The 23,793-nt window shown below is 45.6% G+C and overlaps 1 protein-coding gene across 1 annotated transcript; it reads left to right on the top strand.

Annotated features, from left to right (window-relative positions):
* Positions 1-689: 689 nt before the first annotated feature.
* POLR1E (RNA polymerase I subunit E) lies at positions 690-18,404 on the top strand. Its single transcript, XM_053568585.1, has 12 exons — positions 690-877; positions 1,483-1,586; positions 2,963-3,039; positions 3,957-4,042; positions 6,476-6,534; positions 7,843-7,987; positions 11,158-11,265; positions 11,852-11,948; positions 13,816-13,949; positions 15,515-15,596; positions 16,314-16,445; positions 18,011-18,404. Exons 1-12 carry the CDS (start codon positions 802-804, stop codon positions 18,168-18,170), a joined length of 1,260 nt encoding a protein of 419 aa, XP_053424560.1. The 5' UTR covers positions 690-801; the 3' UTR covers positions 18,171-18,404.
* The last annotated feature ends 5,389 nt before the right edge of the window (positions 18,405-23,793 follow it).

The following is a 23,793-nucleotide window of genomic DNA, read 5'->3' as shown; positions in this document are numbered from 1 at the left end:
CAACCCCAGTTCTTACCCTTCATCTGTATGCCCTAAAGGGGCTAGACAGAAGGTGCCCCAGCCTGGGATCATAAAGGCCTGTTTTTGCCCTTCTCCTGTTCTAACTCAGAAGACGCGTTGAATCCGCAGGGACAAAAGGACACGTTCATCAGCTAGGATTCTCCTCTTCTAGTCCACTCCAGAACCCTCCGTCCAAATGCTCTGAGCTTGGTGGGTTTCTCCCCCTGGTCGGACCTCTCAGGGTTGATTGAGCCACAGGTTTGTGCACGTTTCAGCCCCAGGAGGGACCATGGCATGGAGCTGTTTGCTGGCTGTGGATAGAGGCGGACTTAAAGCTGGATGCCCACTTGAGTTGGGGCTCAAGGAGTTTTGTCAGAGAATTCCGAATTTGAACTTAGCCTTTTAGGTGTTGGAAAAATACGTATGTCATGGTAGGAGAGAGATGCTATTCTGTCCGTGCTGAGGTTAGGCTGAAGCCACAGGACCTTTCGGGGTTTGGGGCTTTAATCCCACCAAACCGTCAAAGCTCCGGCCAGCGCTAGGACCAGCAGGTACTGTACCTCGGAGAGACCAGGGAGGGGCGTGCAACTAAGTGGGCGGAGACCGCGCCCGTAGCGAGAAGGGGCGGGGACAGCAGGCTTGGAGCGTGGGCGCGGAGTCGCGCGTCTCGCGCACTCTGGGCGGTGCCCGGCGGGATCACGCCCCTTCCGGCTTGCCCTGAAGCCCGGGCTTTGGCGTGCTTTCTGGAGCTAGTGGCCGCAGCTGTCTTAACTCCAGCGAATTGGCGGCCAATCGGGTGAGATGGCGGCAGAAGTGTTGCCAACTGCGAGGTGGCTGTATTGTGGGGAGCCCGAAGAGAGCCAGAGAGCTGTACTGGGTAAAGACTGCGAAGCCGGAGTAGAGTTCCCCGTAACCCTCTGCTTTTCCGTCTCCGTGCCTCTGCTGTTCTCCCGCCCTGGGTTAAGTCTCCTTACAGAGCTGGGCCAGGACCCCCTCTAGTCTCCACCACTACCTTCGGCTCGACCAGGGCTCCCCTGTCCAACTGCCATCTTTCTGTCACTACCTCCCAGCTGGATGAAGACATCCCAATTAACTCCTCCTCCCACCCAGGGCTGTGTCCAGGACCCTGACATCACCTCAGATCTCCCTTTCTTATTTCCCTCTGTCTCTTTAGGTCTGGACCAGACCTCCTCTGTCAGCTTCATCCCCCCTACCGCCTCCTCCCTTCTCCTCCCTTCCTCTCCTTTCCTGCCCTGCCCCACCCTTCCTATCACTGCCCCTCCCGTCCTGTCCCAGCCCTTCCTCAGGCTTCCCCCCACCTCTCCATCCCCTCTTCCCAACATTCTCAGAACCTACTTCATCCCCCTTTAGGTCAGGCTCTGAGCTTCCTTGCCTTCTCCATTCCAACAGTCACTGCAGTTTCTCCCCACAATAACTTTGTGTCCTTCTCCCTCATCTTATTCTTGGGCCGCACTTTTACAGTCCAGTTCTCCAATGGGAAGCTGCAGAATCCAGGCAACATGCGCTTTACCTTATACAAAAGCAACGACTCCAAAAACCCCAGGAAGAGAAATCAGCGGATCCTGGTAAGTGGTCTAATTGCCTCCACTCTGGGGGTTTCAGGAGGCCCCATGGGTGTCATTGGATGTTGGAGAGAGTGGAAGGCAAAAAGGTGCAGCTTGGGGTGTGGGACCGGTTCCATTCAGGGTTAGTACTTTTGGTGAAGTGATGACCTGTCATTCATTTGTTCTTTGAACAAGCATCTGTTGAATACCCATTGCATCCCTGTGTAGTTAACTGCTAGAGAAACAGACCTGGCTCCAAGGCAGACCTGCCAAATCAGACCTGGTTCCGCTCTGAGGAAATTCGTACTCTAGAGTAGGGTTTCTCAACCTCACACTAGGGGCATTTGGGGCCAGATAATTCTTTTTTTTTTTTTTTTTTGTAGAGACAGAGTCTCACTGTACCGCCCTCGGGTAGAGTGCCGTGGCGTCACACGGCTCACAGCAACCTCTTAACTCTTGGGCTTACGCGATTCTCCTGCCTCAGCCTCCCGAGCAGCTGGGACTACAGGCGCCCGCCACAACGCCCGGCTATTTTTTGGTTGCAGTCTGGCCGGGGCTGGGTTTGAACCCGCCACCCTCGGCATATGGGGCTGGCGCCCTACTCACTGAGCCACAGGCGCCGCCCGATAATTCTTTATTGTGGGTGGCAGTCCTGCATCACAGGATGTTTAGCAGAATCTCTAGATGCCAGTAACACTGGCATGGATTTCCTTGGGTTGAAAAACTCTAGAGAAAAGACTGATCATGAGACAACACTTACACAGACAAAGGTCAGCGGCAAGTGGAGGGAGTACAGGGCAGAATGAAGTCAGTAGGAGGAGAGGACTCTGCTTACTGGAATGCCATCCTTAGGCAAAATGTGTTGGAACTGAGCTCTGAAGGATGGAGGGAGGGCTTGACAGCTGAGGTTTGGTGTTTCAAGTGAAGAAGATGGGAAGAACAAACACAGGAAAGTGGGAAGCTTGGCTGTGACTAGGGAGTCAATCAGCCATTTCCTAGTCCTGGGAGTATATACAGAACAGCTTTGGTAGAGGTGGGCCAAGAGGATCAAGGGCTTGGACTTTGGGCCAAGGAGATTGCTTGCAGAATCACTTTGTTGCATACCTCTAAGTGCCAAAGCCCAGGCCCTCTCTCTGAAGTCCTGTGATGCAACTCGTCCAGGAACTTACCATATAAGTTAGAAGCCAGCACCATCTGAGGCTTCCCTTTGGAAAGCCTTCTTGCCCTTCCTCCAGAGATTCCCTTGGAGATGGTGGAGGTAGACCATCTCCCAGAGGCTCTGTGATTCTAATCCACTGTAGTTGTGGATTCTAAAGCTTCTGCAGTGTAGAAAATTGAGACAATGCTTATACCTTTCAACATGGGTTATAAATGAAGTTTTCCCTTCTATATTTTAGGCAGCTGAAACAGACAGACTTTCCTATGTGGGAAACAATTTTGGGACTGGAGCCCTGAAATGCAACACTCTGTGCAGGTGATATTGGGGAGGGTCAGCGGAATGGGTGATGGGGAGGGGCATGGCACTGGCACTGCTGCTTTTGGTCTGTTTTAGAGGCAGTGGGAGGGAGGAATGTAGGGAGGCTTACTAGATCTCTCTGTTCCTAGACCTTGGGGGCCTTACCCAGTCTGTAGACATTTTGGAAGGGAAAGGTGATTTATATTTGTTCAATTTCCTGAAAAACTCATTTAGTTGCAACTTTATACCATCTTATTCCAAAAGGCAGCTCTCTCCACTAGTTTGGAATGTGTGAACAGTAGGTCAAAGCTTGCCTAAAGTTTATCTTGGAACTAATTATAGGAAAGGAATTTGGTAGTGTCGAAGGCTCTGGACTGTGGAAGAGGAGCCTGGGATTTCCATCCATCTATGCTGCTGATTGACTGAGTGACTTTGGGCAACTCTGTCTGTCGCTAACCTTGGTCTCCTCTGCACAGTAGAGACTGTCTAGCCCAAACTGTCTATAACCCTCAGGGGCTATCAACACTACGTCCTCCCCTCACAAAGATGTTCTAGTTCAGATTGGTCCTCTTCTCCATTTACTTGAATTTGCCTCCATACAAATTATGTATGCAGTAAATTCTAGTGTAATTCCAAATTCTTATACCCCCAAAGCGTTTCCCATTACAGAGTAGCAGTGAATCCAAATGTGATGAACTATCAGAATCACTTGGTAGCTTTTTTTTTCCAGAACCGCCTTCTGTCCCTTCCCCTCCTTTTCCTTCTGCATGCTGGAATTGCTGCTGTAGGGGATCATTGTTACCCACAGCAAGCTATGGGTTCCTCAGGTATGTTGGGCCTGAGAGAAATTGAGAACTTTTAAACAGGAAAGGAAGTCGTATAAACAATACTTTTGAATAATCCATCGTCACTGGTATTATTCCTTCTTTATTCAGGCACTTCGTAGGAATTTTGAACAAGACCTCTGGCAAAATGGAAGTATATGATGCTGAACTGTTCAACATGCAGCCACTGTTTTCAGGTAGGTCCCAGTCAGGAACGCTGACAGAAACACTGCATATTTTGAGTTTTAGGCTTGTAAAACACATGTTGTAGTTTTTTTTTTTTTTCCAAATGTATGCCTTTCTGTTAGTTTTCTTTTTTTCTTTCTTTTTTTTTTTTTTTTTAGAAACAGAGTCTTTGTTGCCCTTGGTAGAGTGCTGTGGCGTCACACAGCTTACAGCAACCTCCAACTCCTGGGCTTAGGCGATTCTCTTGCCTCAGCCTCCCAAGTATCTGGGACTACAGGTGCCTGCCACAATGCCTGGCTATTTTTTTGTTGCAGTTTGGCCAGGGCCGGGCTCAAACCCACCGCCCTTGGTATATGGGGCTGGCACACTACTCACTGAGCCACAGGCACTGCCCAGTTTCCTTTTTCTCTTATTTGAAAAAGTTTGAGTTTGTTATATCCAGTAAATGTTTATTGATGACATACTATGGTCCAGGAACCAATCTAGGGGCTGAAGATGTCACAGTAAGCAAGACAAACACAGATCCTGTCCCTACAGTGTTTATAGACTTGAGATCGGAAACTCAGTTAAGGTAAGCAGTGATCAGAGCAGAATATTAGAGTACATTTATGGTGTCAAATTCTTCTCCATCAAAGGCTTTGCTTAATTTTTTTTTCTTAGACAGTCTTGCTCTGTCACTTAGTCTGGAGTGCAATGTCACAATCATAGTTAACTACAACCTTGAATTCTTGAATTTTGGGCTCAAACAGTCCTCTGCCTTAGCACTCCCTATAACTAGGATCACATTTTTTTGTGGAGGTCAGGTCTTGTTACATTGACCACTCTGGACTCAGAACTCGTGCCCTCAAGCCATAATCCCACCTCAACCTCCCTAAGTGTTAGGGTTATAGGTGTGAGCCACCATGCCCAGCTAACTACATCTAAATCATCCTCCAAATGTTCTGCTAACTTCCAGGGAGACAAGGAAAATTGTTTATTTATTATTTAAACACATTTTTGTTTTTATATGTACACAGTTTGTAAACTTTGGTTTATTCTAGCTAGCAGGCCTACACACTCAGAATTTATATTGGGTTGTTGCTGTGTGCTACTCACTGTTCTAAGCACTTTTGATGCACTATATCACATTGCAACTTTATAACTATCTTATTCCTTTTATACCGATAAAACTGGTGCAGTGCTTAGATGAGTTTGTTGGGGTGGATGTCTGGGGTAACTCAAGTGAGCCCACTCTGGAGCTTGTGCTCGTGTCCACTTGATGATACTGTCCCTTATTTGAGTACATTATGGAGGATTAGAGCATCATAGAAGTAATACATAACCTCATGTTTGTGCCTACTTTTAGGTCTTATGCCAGGAGAGCAAAACTTTACTGGAAAGGGCTGAGGACTTGGTTTCTAATCTTATCTCTGCCACAGCCTGGTGAATTGACTTGGGGCAGGTTATTTCACCTTTTTCTTTATTTGTAAAACTTGGGGCAGGTCATTTTACCTTTTTTTTATTTGTAAAGCTTGGGGCAGGTCATTTCACATTTTTCTTTATTGGTAAAATGAAAAGGTTGGACCATGTGACCCCTTCATTTGACTTCCTAATCTGTCCTCCAATTTCTAAGTATTAAATGCTCATGGCCAAGAGTGGTGGCTCATGCCTGTAATCCTAGCTCTTTGGGAAGCTGAGGTGGAAGGATCACTTGAACCTAGGAGTTCAAGACCATCCTGAGCAACAGAGTAAGACTCTGTTTCTATACAAATTAAAAACTAGGGCGGTGCCTGTGGCTCAAAGGAGTAGGATGCCAGCCCCGTATACCAGAGGTGGAGGGTTCAAACCCAGCCCCGGCCAAAAACTGAAAAAAAAAAAAAAAAAAAAAAAAAAATTAAAAACGAGCCAGATGCTCACTTGTATCCCAGCTACTTGGGACACTAAGGCCGGAGGATCACTGGAGCCCAGGAGATTGAGGTTGCAGTGAGTTATGATGCCTTTGCATTCTATCCTGGGCAATAGAGCAAGACCCTGTCTCCAAAAAAGAAAATGTTCACGGGCGGCGCCTGTGGCTCAGTCGGTAAGGCGCCAGCCCCATATACTGAGGGTGGCGGGTTCAAACCCAGCCCTGGCCAAACTGCAACAAAAAAATAGCCGGGCGTTGTGGCAGGCGCCTGTAGTCCCAGCTGCTCGGGAGGCTGAGGCAAGAGAATCGCTTAAGCCCAGGAGTTGGAGGTTGCTGTGAGCTGTGTGAGGCCACGGCACTCTACCGAGGGCCATAAAGTGAGACTCTGTCTCTACAAAAAAAAAAAAGAAAATGTTCACAATATATACTCATTATTAGGCTCAGGGAAGTCCTATAGCAAAGAAATCTATTTTTCTTAGGTTAACTGTTAAATATTAAGCACTATTTATAGGTTTCATAGTTTACTTTCTTCCCCCTCTGTTTCTGTGTGCTTTGACAGATGAGTCAGTTGAGAGTGAACAGACACTAGACAGCCAGACCAAAACTTTCAGAGAAAAGGTGAGTGTGACATAACTAAGATGTGGGACCTTAAGCAGGTCCTTCTGGGCCTTGGGTTTCTCCATCAGTAAAATGGGCTTAGTGAACTTAGAGATGTTTAGTTAAACATCAGTAAAATGAGAAGACTTTAGAGAATCAAGGCTGATAACTGTGGCCCACAGGTTACCATTCTCTCATTCTATACCCATAACAAGCACTGGTAAGAGATGTTCCCAGCACATTTAGTTTGTGGTTTTCTGGACAATTTGTGTCTGCAGAGGCTTTCTTGGTCTTACAGAGAGCAATTCTGCCCCCATTTAGCATAGCTGAGTGTGGCTCTGTGCCAATATTTGGAATCCATCCTCTGAACTGATAAAAGTGTAGCATAACATCTATTTTTAGGACTTAGTTTGTTTCAGAAAATATTGGTCATAGCCTGAAAACTTTCACATTAAAACAAAGAAAACTTATTTTTTTTGAGATAAAATCTCGCTCTGTTGCCCTGGCTAGAGTGTAGTGATGCTATCGTAGCTCACTGCAACCATAAACTCCTGGTGTCAAGTGGTCCCCTCCTGCTTCAGCCTCCTAAGTAGCTGGAACTACAGGCATGTGCCACCATGCCTTGTTAATTTTTCTATTTTTTGTAGAGATGGGATTTCACTTTTGCTCAGGCTGGTCTAGAACTCCTATGTTCAAATGTTCCTCCTTCCTCAGCCTCCCAGAATGCTAGGATTACAGGTGTTAGCCCAACTTGAGGACTTTTAATGCAGAAGTTTCCTACAAAGGTTGGCTCATTCCAGAACTTTAAATTGGTTGATTTTCTGTTGCTGCTGGAGCACTGTATTGAGAGGGGGTGTGAGGCTGCGTCTAGCTCAGAGGGAGGGAGCTAGTGATCTCTTGCCAGTGTTATGGGTTTAGGATGGGAGAATGGTAACCTGTGAAGCATAGTTACCAGCCTTTTTTTTTTTTTTTTTTTTTTGTGGTTGCAGGTCAGCCGGGGTTGGGTTTGAACCTGCCACCCTTGGTATATGGGGCCGGCGCCTTACCGACTGAGCCACAGGCGCCGCCCATAGTTACCAGCCTTTATTCCCATATAAAGTCTTTTTATTTTATTGATGGAGATGCCATTTAGTTGTAAATAGTCCTTTACAGTACTTCAAATCTGTTAACAACATTTAATGCTTACAACAGCCCTATGAAGTGATGAGGTATGACTCAATCTTATTTACAGGTGATGATTTGGGGATGTTGTGAATTTTTCTGTTACACAGCTAGGAGTAGCAGGGCCCTCCATTCTGTCCCTAATAACCAGACTTGTCTCTTGCACAGATGGATTCTTGTATTGAAGCCTTTGGTACCACCAAACAGAAGCGAGCGCTGAACTCCAGAAGAATGAACAGGGTTGGCAATGAATCTTTGAATCTTGCAGTAGCTAAAGCTGCAGAGAATATCATTGATACGAAGGGTGTAACTGGTAAGCAATTGGAACTTGGGCTTTCAATTGCCCTTAATGACAGCTTTCTCTTTTGAGATCTTTTACCTACCCCACAGATGGAAGTTAGGGCTCAATTCTTTCTTACCTGTTGTGGAGGGCCTTCTCAGGGACAGAGTCTGGAAGAAGAAAGGAACATCTGACATGGCCCTGCCCTCAGTGACCTCACAATCAAGTGGAGGAGACAGGCAAAGAATGGACATGTGCATGTCATGTTCTGGGTGCCAGGGTTGTAGCCTGCAGGGCTCAGAGGAGGGAGAAGGTCTCCAGTCCCTTTGTGAGGCACAGGAGGGCTTTGGACAAAAATGCTGATGTGATGATGATGATGGAACAGAGCCTCTAGACATGACATCTTACTTTGGGGTTGGTAGATCTTTTTCTGGTCTTCGGCACCTTGAGGTTTTTTTTTTTTTTTTAACTTTTTTTTTTTTTGAGGCAGAGTTTTGTCATGTCACCTTTGGTAGAGTGCCGTGGCATCATATCTCACAGCAACTTCAAACTCCTGGGCTTAAGTGATTCTCTTGCCTCACCCTCCCAACTAGCTGGGACTACAGGCACTTGCCACCTGCCCAGTTATTTTTTTGTTGCAGTTGTCATTGTTGTTTTAGCAGGCCCGAGCTGGGTTCGAACCCGCCGTCCTCAGTGCATGTGGCTGCTCCCTTAACTACTGTGCTATGGGCGCTGAGCCAGCACCTTAAGTATTTAATTGTACCTTTTTTTTTTTTTTTAGAGATAGAGTCTCACTTTATCACCCTCGGTAGAGTGCAATGGCATCACAACTCACAGCAACCTCCAACTCCTGGGTTTAGGCGATTCTCTTGCCTCAGGCTCCTGAGGAGCTGGGACTATAGGCACCTGCCACGACGCCCGGCTATTTTTTTGTTGCAGTTTGGCCGGGGCTGGGTTTGAACCCACCACCCTCAGTATATGGGACCAGCACCCTACTCACTGAGCCACAGATGCTACCCTTTAATTGTATTATTTAAAAATGTATCTATTGTAGGCTGGGTGCAGCAGCTCACACCTGTAATCCTAACACTTAGGGACGCCAAGGTGAGTGGATTGCTTGAGCTTAGGAGTTTGAGACCAGCCTGAGCAAGAGTAAGACCCTGGCTCCACTAAAAATAGAAAAACTAGAAAGTATAAATAGAAAAATAGAATAACTAGCTGGGCGTTGTGGCGGGTGCCTGTAGTCCTAGTGAATGGGAGGCTGAGTCAAGAGGATCTCTGGAGCTGAGTTTGAGGTTGCTGTGAGCTGTGACATCACGACATTCTACCCAGGGTGAGAGCTTGAGACTCTTGTCTACAAAAAAAAAAAAGGAATGGAATTCTAGTAACTTTTAGAAAATCTTTCCATACCTTTTGATTATATAATTATTTTCCTATGTTTTCTTTTAGTACTTTCCACAAATTTATTTATTTAACAGCTAGAGGTTGTCAGATGTGCAATTTTCTTTTGATATATCTTAACTCAGGGAATTTTGGCATATGGTACAGATCTAATTTTTACACCCTAAGCCTTTGCATCCAATAAATCTACTTTTTTTTTTTTTTTGCACTTTTTGGCTGGGGCTGGGTTTGAACCTGCCACCTCTGGTATATGGGGCCAGTGCCCTACTCCTTTGAGCCAGAGGCGCCGCCCCCAATAAATCTACTTTTATATTTTCCAAATGATTAATCAATTGCCCCCAGCCCCATTCTTTCCTTTTTTTAAGGTGATTTTTAAAAATCATCTTCATTATTTTGCCGCATCCTTAGAACACGTAGTTTTCTGCTCCATTGTGCCAATTGGACTCTTTCCATTACAGGAGCCCAGTCATCTGGTTTGTCATCCGATAGGGCATATTCATTCTCCACCTTCATTGTTTATTTTTCAAAAATGTGTTAGCCAGGGTGGCGCCTGTGGCTCAGTCGGTAAGGCGCCAGCCCCATATACTGAGGGTGGCGGGTTCAAACCCGGCCCCAGCCAAACTGCAACCAAAAAATAGCCGGGCGTTGTGGTGGGCACCTGTAGTCCCAGCTGCTCGGGAGGCTGAGGCAAGAGAATCGCTTAAGCCCAGGAGTTGGAGGTTGCTGTGAGCTGTGTGAGGCCACAGCACTCTACAGAGGGCCATAAAGTGAGACTCTGTCTCTACAAAAAAAAAAAAAAATGTGTTAGCTGTTTAGGAAGCTTTTTCTTTCAGGTGATCTTAAAAGTTATTTTGCCAGATTCTCTGAAAATTCCCATTGAGGTTTATATGAAGAGAATCAACATCTTTACGGTATTGTATTTGCCTCTCCAGAAACATGGAAGTAGGTCTCTCCATTTAATTACAACATACTTTAAATAAAAAGAATTTTTTTAATTAAGTTGACTCTCAGGTATTAAAGGACATTTAAAAAAGAAAAACAGTTCAACCATCTTCTCATCATTGTACCAGGCAAACAGAATTTTTCTGTTTCTTTTTTTCATCCTTGTCTATACTTCTTACGTGGTTAGTCTTGTAGGCTAGTTATAATTTTATATTCTGAGGTTTTTTTTCACTGAATGTCTGGCAAAGTTTTCTAGAAGTAAAACCATTAAAGGCTTTTTTTTTTGAGACAGTCTCACTATGTCACCCTCAGTGGAGTGCTGTGATGTCACAGCTCATAGCAACCTATAACTCTTGGGCTTAAGTGATTCTCTTGCCTCAGCCTCCCAGTAGCTGGGACTATAGGTGCCCACCATAACACCCAGCTATTTTTGTGTGTGTGTGTGTTGTTGTTGTTATAGTTATCATTGTTTAGCAGGCCCAGGCCGGTTTTAGACCTATCAGCCCTGGCGTATGTGGCCGGTTTCCTAACCACTGAACTACAGGCGCCAAGCCTATTAAAGGCTATTTTGAATATAATCTTTAGCTTCTTTCATATTGTGTTAGCATATCTGTCTCTCCCAACTGAAAGTTACTTGAGGGGAGCCATGCACTTTCTCCACCCTTGGTTAGTGTTTTTCCTGAGTGAACCTGATCATCCTGGAGCAGTCAGCCTGATGGGGAGGTCATGTCACTTTGGCAGAAGCATTCAGACTTGGGATTTCTGGACTATTTATGGTCTTGTCTATAGAGCCTACAAAGTGTATTGGGGAACCTGAAATAAACGGTGATACTGACACTAATTTTTCCTTCATTGAAAAGCTCTGGTCAGTGATGCCATCCATGATGACTCGCAAGATGACTCCCTCTACCTTCCTCCCTGCCACGCGGATGCAGCCAAGCCTGAAGATGTGTATAAATTTGAAGATCGTATCCTTCTTGTGATAGGAAAGCTGCCTTATTTCATAAGTAGGGATGTGTTTTGTACATGAGTAACACAACCAGGCTCTCTGAAGGGTGTGTGTGGTCCTGTGACATTCGCAAAAGCTACATCCAAACCTTTGCAATTGCCCCAGTTCTATTGCCAGGTCAACAAAGCTTCCTCACTAGCTGATAGACCCGTTCTTTAGCAAGATGTGAAATGTCCACAGCTCAGACCAGGAGGTCATTCTCCACAAATAGTCATAATAGGACTTTTGAGTTGGTTAGTGCCCAGACTCAGGCAGAGACCACTTTTGTAACAGGAAGGGTTGGAGCTTAGAATTTCACTACTTGATGGGTCAGGTGGAAAATGCCCGCAATGGCTTTGTATTGAGAAAGAAGGCAGGAAACCCCAGGCAGGGAACCAGGTCTGGGTTGGGAATTTGAAAACTGAGTCTCCCACTATGCTCTGAGATGATCTGCCCTGTGTGATCTGAATCTCAGTTTCCTGTATGTAAAATGAGGCTGCCATGGAATGATGTAGCCAGTTGGCCATTTCCCTTTTGCTTGGATTGTGCTCTTGACCTGTAACTAGTTCTTTCTCCTGTGGAGTATGAAGCTCTTCAGAGCCCATCTGAAGCTTTCAGGAATGTCACATCAGAAGAGATACTGAAGATGATTGAAGAGAATAGGTACCACCACTTGGGCAGATGGGGACTCTGGGAAGTCATATTGGGACACAGTAATAGACACTAAGCAGGACCTTTGGGTGTCAGTGAAGAGGTATGTCTGTTCAGCATTTGAGCGTGAATGAACCAGTGTTTTCTTGAATGTTTGGGCTTCCCAGAGCTGTGGGAGGCATTTAAGGGAGAGAGTTGGCCTCTGAGTACATGGGACCTGCAACTGGGCAGAGGATGGTGAGGCCCTAGAGTCTGGTGCTGGGACTCAGAGCCAGCCTGTGCCCTCCAGTATCGTGCTTATGCTGACTGTCACTGGTCAGGCTGAAATCTGGCCTGGGAATGGTGTCTGAGAAAGTGGTGGTTGCTGTGTGATATGCTAGGTCAGCTTTTCTGAAGTTAAATTTATGTGTTTTATATAATTCAGAGATTATTTCCTCTATTCCCCTTTTGCCATTGATGTAGCTTTTCTTGCATGATGGTAGGCTTTTTTGCTTTTGAATTTTTTCTTTTTATCATTTCATCTTAAAAGAATAAATAGTTGTCAACCCTCTCTTGGTTCCTCCAACTTTGTTTTGAAATTTTACTGGTTCGTGCAATCTAAAGCCTCTTGGAAAGTGCTTCTTTTTTTTCCCTCCGAAGATCCATTTCTAAAAAGATCTCGTTACTAGTTCTTAGTTGTCTTAATGTGATTGAGACTCAAGTACAGATGCAGGAATGAGCTCTGGGCTGCAAGTCTGAGAACTGAGTCTCTGAGCTCTGCCCTGATGTGCTGAAGATCTTCCCCATCTGTGCAATGAGGCTGCTTTGGGATGGTCCCAAAGAGCTTTTTATTTCTTCAAGTCCAAGAACTTAGTAGTAAAAGAATAGCAAACAGTGATTGAGCTCTTACTTTGTGCCAAGCAGTGTAATATACTTGTGTTATCTCTTTTCTTTTTTTTAGACTGGGTCTTACTCTGTCATCTAAGCCAGAGTACAGTGACTTGATCATAATTCATTGCAACTTGAACTCCTGGGCTTAAGCAATCCTCCCACCTCAGCTTCCCAAGTAGCTGGGACTACAGGCTCATACCATCATGCCCAGATAATTTATTTTTTTCTTTTTTGTAGAGATGAGGTCTTGCTATGTTGCCCAGGCTGGTCTTAAACACCTGACCTTTAGTGATCCTCCTGCCTTGGCCTCCTAAAGTGCTGGGATTACAGGAATGAGGCATAGCGCCTAGTCTGCATTGTCTCTTAATCCAGTAAAAGTCCTCAGGAGGAGAGCACTGGTACTGTCACTGGCGCCATTTATAGATGAAGAAGCCAGGGCGCAGAAACATGGAGAAAACTTGCCCAGGCCATGAAATAGCAGAGAAGGGATTCAAACCCAGACATTCTGACGCCAGACACTATATTCCTGACCACTAAACCGGGGGCCAGCAAATTATAGCCAGTGTGCTAGGTCTGGCCTGCTGCCTCTCAGGAGTGTCCAGCCTGTAGCCTGTGGGCTGCACACAGATTATGTGAGAATTTTTTACTTATCAATGGTGGCAGATAGAATGTATAAAATTATGTATGGACCTTTTTTTACTCATCAGCTTTTATTAGTTGTATATTTAATGTGTGGCCCAAGACAACTCTTATTCTTCCAGTATGGCACAGAGAAGCCAAAAATTGGATGCCCCTGGCTGTAAGTTAGGCTTTATTGGAACACAGCCCTATTCCCTTAAATAGTATCTATGGCTGTTTTTGCAGTAAACCTCTGAGTGGAGTAGTTATAGCAGAGGTTGTATGACCTGCAAAGCCTAAAATATTTACTTTCTAGTCCTTGGGGGCGTACTTTTCTCTTTGTGAGCTATCTTTCCCAGTCACACAGTGACTCCCTTTCCCTTTCTTTCAGCCACTGCTCCTTTGTCATAGAAGCACTGAAGTCTTTACCATCAAAAGAGGAGAGCCAAGACCGGCAGGCCCGATGCATATGGTTTCTGGATACCCTCATCAAATTTCGAACTCAGAGAGTGATTAAGCGGAAAAGTAAGCCTGTGGCAGACATTTTATTCGTTATTTCCAGTCTGTTATTTGTCTGTAATTCTTAGATCAGCTTTAATGAGAGAAGAAAATGGAACTATCTAAGTTTTTAACTGAACAGCGGTGAGATTCCTATTGGTACTGCTGATAGGCTGAGAACACCCACCAAGTTCTTTTTTTCTCTCTAGAATGGTTTATTCATCTGAAAATGGGGACAAGTTGGATTATATGATTGCTCAGGGCCATTCGAGAGCTAACAGTCACTACTTCTTTTCTGTTAGGCAAAGTATAGTGTCCAGGTCAAATCAAATGAAAACTTTTGACTGTTAGAACAAATGTAAGTTTATATATACATGGTATATCTTGCTCATGAGGGCTTGTGGCAGATTTGTGTTGTGTCAGCATAGTTCTGGCTAGCAGAGGAAAGAGTCAGGTTCCAGTGGTTATCCCATTTGTGGCTGTCACTCATACTCACCCAGTATCAGAAATCAGCAGGAGACATCTGTGGTTTTAGGCACAACATGTATTCAGTCATTGTTATTCTGATTCCCAAGAGGTTATATTCATATTTTTCAGTATAATTAATTGGTTAATGATAGGGACACACATCATTAGTGTATACTTACACAAACCTAGATGGTATACCTACAGTACACCTAGGCTGTATGGTATAACCTATTGTTCCAAGGCTACAACCTCTACAGTATGTTACTGTCCAGAATACTGCAGGTCAGCGGTTCTCAACCTGTAGGTTGCAACCCACAGGAACTGTATTAATGGGCCTTGGCTTTAGGAAGGTTGAGAACCACTGTGGTAGGCAATTGTGACACAGTGGTAAGTGCTTGTGTATCTAACCAAGTAAGAGTACAGAAAAAATATGGGACCACCATCATACCTGCAGTCTGATGTTGACTGAAATGGCATATGACTATATCTGCTAGTTCTTTTTTTTTTTTTTGAGACAGAGCCTCAAGCTGTCATCCTGGGTAGAGTGCTGTGACATCACAGCTCACAGCAACCTCTAATTCCTGGACTTAAGCGATTCTATTGCCTCAGCCTCCCAAGTAGTTGGGACTACAGGTGCCCGCCACAATGCCCGGCTATTTTTTTGTTTTTTTTGGTTGTGGTTGTCATTGTTGTTTGGCAGGCCTGGTTGGATTCAAACCCGCCAGTTCTGGTGTATGTGGCTGGCACCTTAGCTTCTTAAGCTACAGGTGCCAAGCCTAGTTCTTATTCACACTTTAACTCTCTCTTTCTCTCTGGGCTTTCTGCACAATTTGTTTGTTTGCTAACATCTTAGTAATTCTGTGTCCTTGGCCTCATTTAAGTGTTTCTTTCCTCCCGCTGCACCATCACAAATTCTCTTTGCACCTACAATCTGCAGGCTGAAACACACCTGAGCATATTTTCATTTTGAAGCAGCTGCTCTGTTTCATGGGCCCCTGCTGCTTCTCCTCCTACCTGGTCTGTTTATGACTGTGGTCCAGCTGTTGGCCTCTTCTCCCAGCTCATGGTTGAAGCATGGCTAAGTGTTTTGAGAGAAAATGATCAAACTCAGCTTTCTGTTGTAGGTGCCCTGGGACCAGGAGTGCCACACATCATCAACACCAAGCTGCTGAAGCACTTCACCTGCCTGACTTACAACAATGGCAGGTCGGGGGCTGATTTCTGGAGACTTTGTCTATGAATGAGCAGTAGGTGGGGGTTGGGGGTGAGGAGTAGGGGCTCAGGTTGCATGTCTCCAGAGATGTGGTGCTGAAGAGATCACTGCCTTTAGAAGGAGCTCTGGGTCCAGCAAGTTTCAGAAACACTACATAGTACATACTCTGTCCCCTCTTGGAAAAGTTCACACTATCTTTTGAGAATAGTGTGAATTACTAAGATTTGCTCAAAGAACCTTTCCTTATGGCCCAAAGAACTAGTGTTTTGTGGAAAGACAGCTTGTGGGAAAAGGCAGGCCAAGGTGATGACTTTGGGGAATGACCCCCAAGCAGTGCCTTGGGCTTCCTTTCTGCCATTTGCTTGGTGTGTGTTCCCTGCTTCTGACTGTTTCTAGAAGTATCATCAGCAACTGAGTTTGGAATGATCGTTTTCCCAGCAGCCTTCACATTCAGAGGGCCTTCACCAATGTGAGGCTCTGATGGTGCCTGGGGAGAGTATAGGTGCAGCTTTCTCTATCCCACTTGGAGGGAACCACACTGGGGTTAGCACACCACGCCACTGCGTGTGAGAGTTGGGTACCTTACAAGGAACAAAGGAAGTTGCCCAAATGCCTTTTCCTTTCCTCAAATTGGGAAGACATTGAGTGCATATGGGGAAATTTTCTTGGAGTTTAATTTTGTTTCTCCTTTACTGCCACTGATTTTGCAGTTTGCGGAACGTAATTTCAGATTCTATGAAGGCGAAGATTACTGCTTACGTGATCATACTTGCCTTGCACATAAGCAACTTCCAGATTGACCTGACAGTGTTACAGAGGGACTTGAAGCTCAGTGAGAGAAGGTAAGCACACAGAATAAAAAGCTCCCTGTAGGGTGCTTTGATGTATTTTTGGTGCCATGGGAGATGTTTAATATGGGAAAAACTTGGGACCAGAGGACAATTTTCAATGAATGAGAGCAAGTAGATATTGCTGAGCACCTTCTCTTTGCCAGGCACAGTATTAAACTATTAATTTCTCGATTTCCCTAAAAACAGTTGAATAATCTGAGGTTCAGAAAATTAAATGACTTCCTCAAGTTACACAACCCAGGGGACAGTACCTGGGCTTCATATCTGAGCCTTTCCCGACCATTCTGTTCCTGAATAATCGAGCAGCCTCCATTCTCTGAATTGCTGTCATTCTGGGGAGAAATTCTGTATGATTCTCGGGGATGGAAGTTATGAGAGAGCCCAACTTCAGCTTAATAAGAAGAGCTTTCTCAGAATCAGATGGAAGGGCCTAGCAGGGGAGGTGTTCCTGGCAAGGCACAGCCACTAGTTAGCAGAGATGTCACGTTTAAGCTTTTCCTATTTTTCTTTATTTTTTTAGAGACAGTGTCACTTTGTCACTCTCGGTAGAGTGCTGTGGTGTCACAGCTCACAGCAACCTCCAACTCCTGGGCTTAGGCGATTCTCTTGCCTCAGCCTCCCAAGCAGCTGGGACTACAGGCGCCTACCGCAATACCTGGCTATTTTTTGTTGCCATTTGGCTGGGGCTGGGTTTGAACCCGCCAACCTTGGTATATGGGGCCAGCGCCCTACCCACTAAGCCACAGGCGCTGCCCTCTTTTTTTTTTTTTTTTTTTTGAGACAGTCTCACTATGTCACCCTCAATAGAGTGCCATGGTGTCACAGCTCACAGTAACCTCAAACTCTTGGGCTTAAGCAATTCTCTTGCCTCAGCCTCTGAAAAGTAGCAGAGATTATAGGCACCGCCACAACACCTGTCTATTTTTTGTTTTAGTTGTCGTGGTTTAGCAAGCCCGGGCCAGGTCCAAACCCACCAGCCCTGTTATATATGGCTGGCACCCTAACCATTGAGCTACGGGTGCTGAGCCTTTTTTACTTTTTTTGGGTCAATATAATTTAAGTGTGCCACCTAAGTTTTAACTAGGTTTAAGTGTGCTGTGGAGTAAGAAAGGTTGGAAAACACTGGTCTAGACGTCTAGCAGACCATGGATGGGGATTTTTCTGAAGCCTGTCCACAAAGCATCCTCATAGGCAGTGAGGCTGAAAATAAAAGAGAACAGGTGCTTGGAACCTGTCGAAGTCTATCAAGTGCTCAGTCCTGCTTGCTTTTATAATTTAGTTATAGGTGGTAAAGAAAGTTATTCATAGAGATCTAGAGACCTGGTTTTCTATCACCTATGTGGATATTTCCTAATGGTGACACATTAAAATGAAATTGTCTGATAGCTCTCAGGGATGGGCGTGGAGGATCTTGTCTGCCTCTCTGCTGGAGGCTGTGCTGCTTCTGGCTACTTTTGGGTTCTGTCTTCATGGCCTAGAGCGTGAATGTGCTGCTCTCTCCAACCAAACCTTCCTGAATGGTCACACTGAGGGGTCTCTGTTTGTTTTTTCCTTAGGATGATGGAGATAGCAAAAGCCATGAGGCTGAAGATCTCTAAAAGAAGGGTGTCTCTGGCTGCTGGTGGGGAAGAAGACCACAAACTGGGCACTCTGTCCATCCCACTGCCTCCAGCACAGACCTCAGACCGCCAGTCAAAGAGGAGGAGAATTACCTAGATGTGTGCTTTTCAGACAGCATGTGACCACATCACAGCTACTGGTTCTATTCATTTCCATTTTTACTTTTAATGAACTATAGATATAATCCCTGAAAGCATAGTCTTTCCATTTTTATTTTACAAAGAAAGGGAAAATAAGCTTTGATTTGGCAAGGGTATGAACTCAAAGCCAGTATCCCAGTTGTGGTTCCAAGAGTATCCACCAAAAATATAAAGTGATGGCCAATTTGGACTTCGTTTCTTTAGTGTCACAGTGATTATAAGTAGCAAATGTTTCTCATGTTGGGTCATATGTGTGGGGATTTGGGAAGATGAGGACTAGGGAAGTTGGAGTCAAAAGGCTAACACCTGAGTCAAATCTGGTGGGTCAAAGTATACAAAGAGAAATTTGACTTGCCGTGCTTAGGTCTGCAAGGGCCAGTGGACTGCATGGCAAGGAGGAGGATTCAGAGGAGAGCTTCAGGCTTTATCAGTAGCTGACTGTGGGCCACCAGGGATGGGCTTGGCAAAATAGGCTGACTTAATCCCACTCTGATAGGTAGAGCCATGTCAGAGGAAGTGCTGACCCCACTGTCTGTGCCTGGCGGAGGCCACATAGAGGGCAGAGGTCAGCTGGGAAAGCCATACTTTGAAGAGGAGGAATTAGTTGGGTTTTAGTACAGAAAACCAATTGCTTTTAAGCTAGCTTAAGAAAGGAGTTTGGGCAGCACCTGTGGCTCAGTGGATAGGGCACTGGCCCCATATACCGGGGGTGGTGGGGTCAAATCTGGCCCCGGCCAAAACTGCAAAAAAGAAAAAAACATGGAGTTTAATGGCCAGGTGACTCTGGGTGGATTGCCATAGCTCACAGGTTCGAGAGCAGCCTGAGCCAGAGCCAGACCCGGTTTCTAAAAATAGCTGGGCATTGTGGTAGGCGCTTACAGTCCCAGCTACTTGGGAGGCTGAGGCAAGAGCATCGCTTGAGCCCAAGACTGAGGTAGCTGTGAGCTAAAAAGAGTTTAGGGTAGGGTGCCTGTGGCTCAGTGGATAGGGCACTGGCCCCATATACCGAGGGTGGTAGGTTCAAACCCAGCCCCGGCTAAACTGCAACAAAAAAATACCTGGGCGTTGTGGTGGGTGCAATGGCGGGCGCCTGTAGTCCCAGCTACTCAGGAGGCTGAGGCAAGAGAATTGCCTAAGCCCAAGGATTTGGACGTTGCTGTGAGCTGTGATGCTACGGCACTCTACTGAGGGTTAATAAGTGAGACTCTCTCTCTCTCAAAAAAAAAAAAAAGTTTAATACACAGATAAGGTGGCATCAAATTGTTAAAAAAGCTGGAGAACTGAGAATTAGGAGCTTCCCTCTGAAACTGCCAAATTCAGTAGCACACTGCTGGGGTTGTCACTGGGGACCAGAATGTGACACAGGAAGGCTTAGGGACATGGCCCAGGGTCTGTCTCTGATCGCCAAGACTCTTCTGAGATAGTGGGCAGAGTGGAGATCTGTGGTGCTCTGCGCTGGGAGGCAGGATCAGTGAAGAGAGGGACTTAGCTCCACTGTCTGAAAACTGTGAGGCAGAAGTTTACCCACAGCTGGGCCATCTATGTTGGGGGATCACAGTGGATGAGCTTTGGGACAGGTGGTCCTTATTGTCTTTGAGCTCTGGGATGCTGTCACCAGAGCCACTTCTGTGGTAAGGCCACCACCTAAAATGCACTTTTCACCATGCTGCTTCAGATTCTCCACTTCTCTCTGAGCCTGGGTAGAGGATGCTTGCAGCTTTCGTGGTCTCCCTGCAGCACAGCTGTGAGCAGCAAGTCTATATGCCTAGACATATGTCTATTTGTTATTAGGAGTAAATGCTTGTAGAATAATGAAGTTATACTATGTTTCTTCTAGGTCTAGATACCAATTCATTTACTTTTCACACATTGACAGAGAGTACCTTGATCTGACCACCTTACTGGCCAGGATGTTTCCCAATGTCCTCATTGAAGAAGTGGGTCCAGGGGATAGCTGCTGGTGCCTCAGAAGGTTCGTAGTTTGTGAGATAACTTGTGGGTGTTGACTAACAGATTGAAGTCTGTTCCCTGCAGGGAAGTCTTTGTGGCCTGACCTTTTGGACACTGTTAAGAAGGATGAGGTAAAGAAGGTATATTTAACCTATGTGCAGAAGACCTTGACCTGGAAATAGCTAATTAGATAAAATTCTTTCAAATGTCTCCTCTTTAAAATAACTTTATTTTGGTTAAGTCTTTCACACTTAGAGGAAACTTGTAAGAATAGTGTATATATATATATGTGTTTTTTTTTTTTTGAGACAGAGCCTCAAGCTGTTCCCCTGGGTAGAGTGCTGTGACATCACAGCTCACAGCAACCTCCAACTCCTGGGCTCAAGCGATTCTCCTGCCTCCACTTCCCAAGTAGCTGGGACTACAGGCGCCTGCCACAATGCCCGGCTATTTTTTGGTTGCAGCCGTCATTATTGTTTGGCGGGCCTGGGCTGGATTTGAACCTACCAGCTCAGGTGTATGTGGCTGGAGCCTTAGCTACTTGAGCCACAGGCACCGAGCCAAGAACTGTTTATTTTTTATCCAGATTCTCTAACTGTTAATACCTTGGCCAATTTATTATTTGCTTTACACAGTATTAGATTTCTCTTCGAACCATTTGAGAAAAACATCCTACCTTTATCCACAAGTACTTCAATGTGTATATCCTAAGAATAAGACTTTCTGCAGTCTACTTGTTTCTAACATAGGAAAAATAACAATGATAACAGTACTGTTGTCGAGCCCACAGTTTGTGTTCAAACTTTGCTGATCAGCATGCCTCTTTAGTCTTGTTTAACTTGAAATAAGTTCTTTGGCCATTTGTCTTTATTTTATTTATTGATTGATTGATTTTATTTTTATTAATATTATTATTTTTTTTTTTTTGCAGTTTTTGGCCGGGGCTGAGTTTGAACCCGCCACCTCTGCCATATGGGGCTGGTGCCCTACTCTGTTGGGCCACAGGCGCTGCCCTGATTTATTTATTTTTTAGAGACAGAGTCTCACTTTATTGCCCTCGGTAGAGTACTGTGGCGTTATACCTCACAGCAACCTCCAGCTCCTGGGCTTAGGTGATTCTTTTGCCTCAGCCTCCTGAGTAGCTGGGACTACTACCTGCCAGAATGCCCAGCTATTTTTTTGTTTTGCAGTGTGGTCAGGGCCGGGTTTGAACCCGCCACCCTTGGTATATGGGGCTGGCGCCTTACTCACTGAGCTACCGGTGCAGCCCCCATTTGTCTTTCTTGACCTTGACATTTTGAAGAATGATGTCAGTTATTTTGTGGTGTGTCCCTCAATTTGGGTTTGTCTGATGCTTCCCTGTGAGCAGACTCAGAATTTACATTTTGGCAGGAACAACACAGAAGTGATGTGATGCTGTGTCCAAGTGGTACCATGCAGAGTTCAGGAGTGTAGTGAGAAGGTACCAGTGGGTGAACATGCTTGTGCTGAGGGGCTGCTCAGGGGTGGAATAAGCCCAGCAGGCCCCATGGGAGCCCAGCATGGGGACTGTTCAGTGAGAAGGCCCTCTCTGCTGTCAGAAGGAAGAAGGGGAAAGAAGGACCCAGGGCTGCTGCTGAGGACAGTGTAGGCACACGTGCTATTACAAGCCCCAACTCTTGTCTGGCTACACCACGTCCACCATTTCCGGTATGTAGTACTTAGGAACTCCTCTGGATACCAGGACAGTGGCTTCACAGGACCTGGGGGCAAAGATGATGACATCGTGTTAGTTTGTTGTGCCTGCACACTATCAGCAGACATCAGTGTTTGGGCCTGACTGGTCAGCAAGAAGGCCAAGGAGAACACAGTGTAAGCCGCTTGGGTAGGGGTCACCTGGGACCTTTGTGAGCTCTGCATATTGGTTAAGCCTTTACCTGTGGCAAGTTACTCTGGTGGGGAGCCTTAGCTCCTGAAATCAGATAACCCCAAGCAAATAGAAATAGAGGATTCTTATATTCAGTTCTGTAAAGTGCTACCTATAGAGATGGGATGTTCCTCCTGAGATGCAGGACAGGACTCTAAATGGCTTCTTTAGGCCCTCCTGTACTTACCTAGGTTACTGGAATGGGTTTAGAGAAAAGACCAGGATGGCGAGGAGACAGTGCAGAGTGGCATGCAGAGAACGCAGAAGCAGGGCAGACCCCAGGTGGGTGAGGATGCTTTCTGCAGTTCTCTGCAGAGTTGTCATAGAAAAGAGGGAAGGGATGTCCTCAAAATACAGAGAGGATTTGGTACCACCATGGGGGTGATGGGTGGGTAGGTACAGAGCATGTTGGAGTACTTAATACTTGAAGAGATCAGGGAGGGTGTTCCCCAGTGGTGTTGACTAAGGAAAAATCAGATGCAACAGGCTTTCTTGGGCAGGTCTGGTGTGTTGTGGGAGAGCAAGCCCTGTCCCCTCCAGCAGTGCCACCTTCTGCAAAGTGTCTCATTTTCCCCCAATCACAAAAGTGAGAGCGGGTGTCCTATCCTCCCATGTCCAGCTGTTATGTGTCCTTTTCCTGTTACCTGGGCCCCAGGGAACAGCCCTCCACATCTCTCCTGCCTACCAGCTCTTAACATTTGACAGTGAATTTTTACACACTGGTCTTAAAAAACATAACTCAGAACCTCTATTCCTTTTGTATAAAATAGGGACAGTGACCTCACCAAGATGGTGTTCCTTACTGATGGAACTTCAGATGATTTTAGGTGACATAAAACAATTACAATGGTTAGGCTAAACTGCAGTAACAAATGACCCTCAAATGTCAACCTTCAGCAAAGGTTCCTTTGCTTGTGGTACACATCTGTCAGCTACCAATAGCTGGGACCTGGGCCAGTGCAGGCAGCCCCACCTGACCAGTGATGCCTATTGGTAGAGGGTCAAGTGATCAGGGCAAGTCATGTTGACTTTTGAAGCTGCTGCCCAGAAGTGATTATTAACCCCTTATACTCCTTCATTGGCCTAATGGGGACACATGGCCACTATTTTTTTTTTTTTTTTTTTGAGACAGAGTCTTACTTTGTCACCCTCAGTAGAGTGCTGTGGTGTCATAGCTCACAGCAACCTCAAAGTCTTGGGCTCAAGCCATTCTCTTGCCTCAGCTTCCTAAGTATCTGGGACTACAGGCGCCCACCACAAGACTCAGCTATTTTTAGAGACCAGGTCTCAGTCTGGCTCAGGCTGGTCTCAAACCTGTGAGCTCAGGCAATCCACCTGCTCAGTCTCCCAAGTGCTAGGATTATAGGCATGAGCCACTGTGTCCAACCACATGGCCACTCTTGACATTAATGAAATGGGATGTGTAATTCTCCCTGGGAGGGACAGCCAATATTTTAAGTACTTACTGCAGTTGTCAAATATTTTCACTGTGATAGTTTATTTTACTGTTAATTAGAAAACACTAGTTGTTCATTTATGTAGTGGCAATAAAAATCTTTTCAGTCTAGAAACAAAGATGTGTTCCTGTATGGGATGCTGAAATAGAAAAGACATTAGATAATAAACTAAAGAAATCTGGCTCGGCCCTGGTAGCACAGTGGTTATGGCATTGGCCACATGCTCCAAGGCTGGCGGGTTCGGCCTGGGCCAGCTAACCAACAAT

This window comes from Nycticebus coucang, chromosome 2, assembly GCF_027406575.1.
Source record: "Nycticebus coucang isolate mNycCou1 chromosome 2, mNycCou1.pri, whole genome shotgun sequence".
Classification (NCBI taxonomy): Eukaryota; Metazoa; Chordata; class Mammalia; order Primates; family Lorisidae; genus Nycticebus; species Nycticebus coucang.
This window is presented reverse-complemented; position numbering and strand designations above follow the sequence as displayed.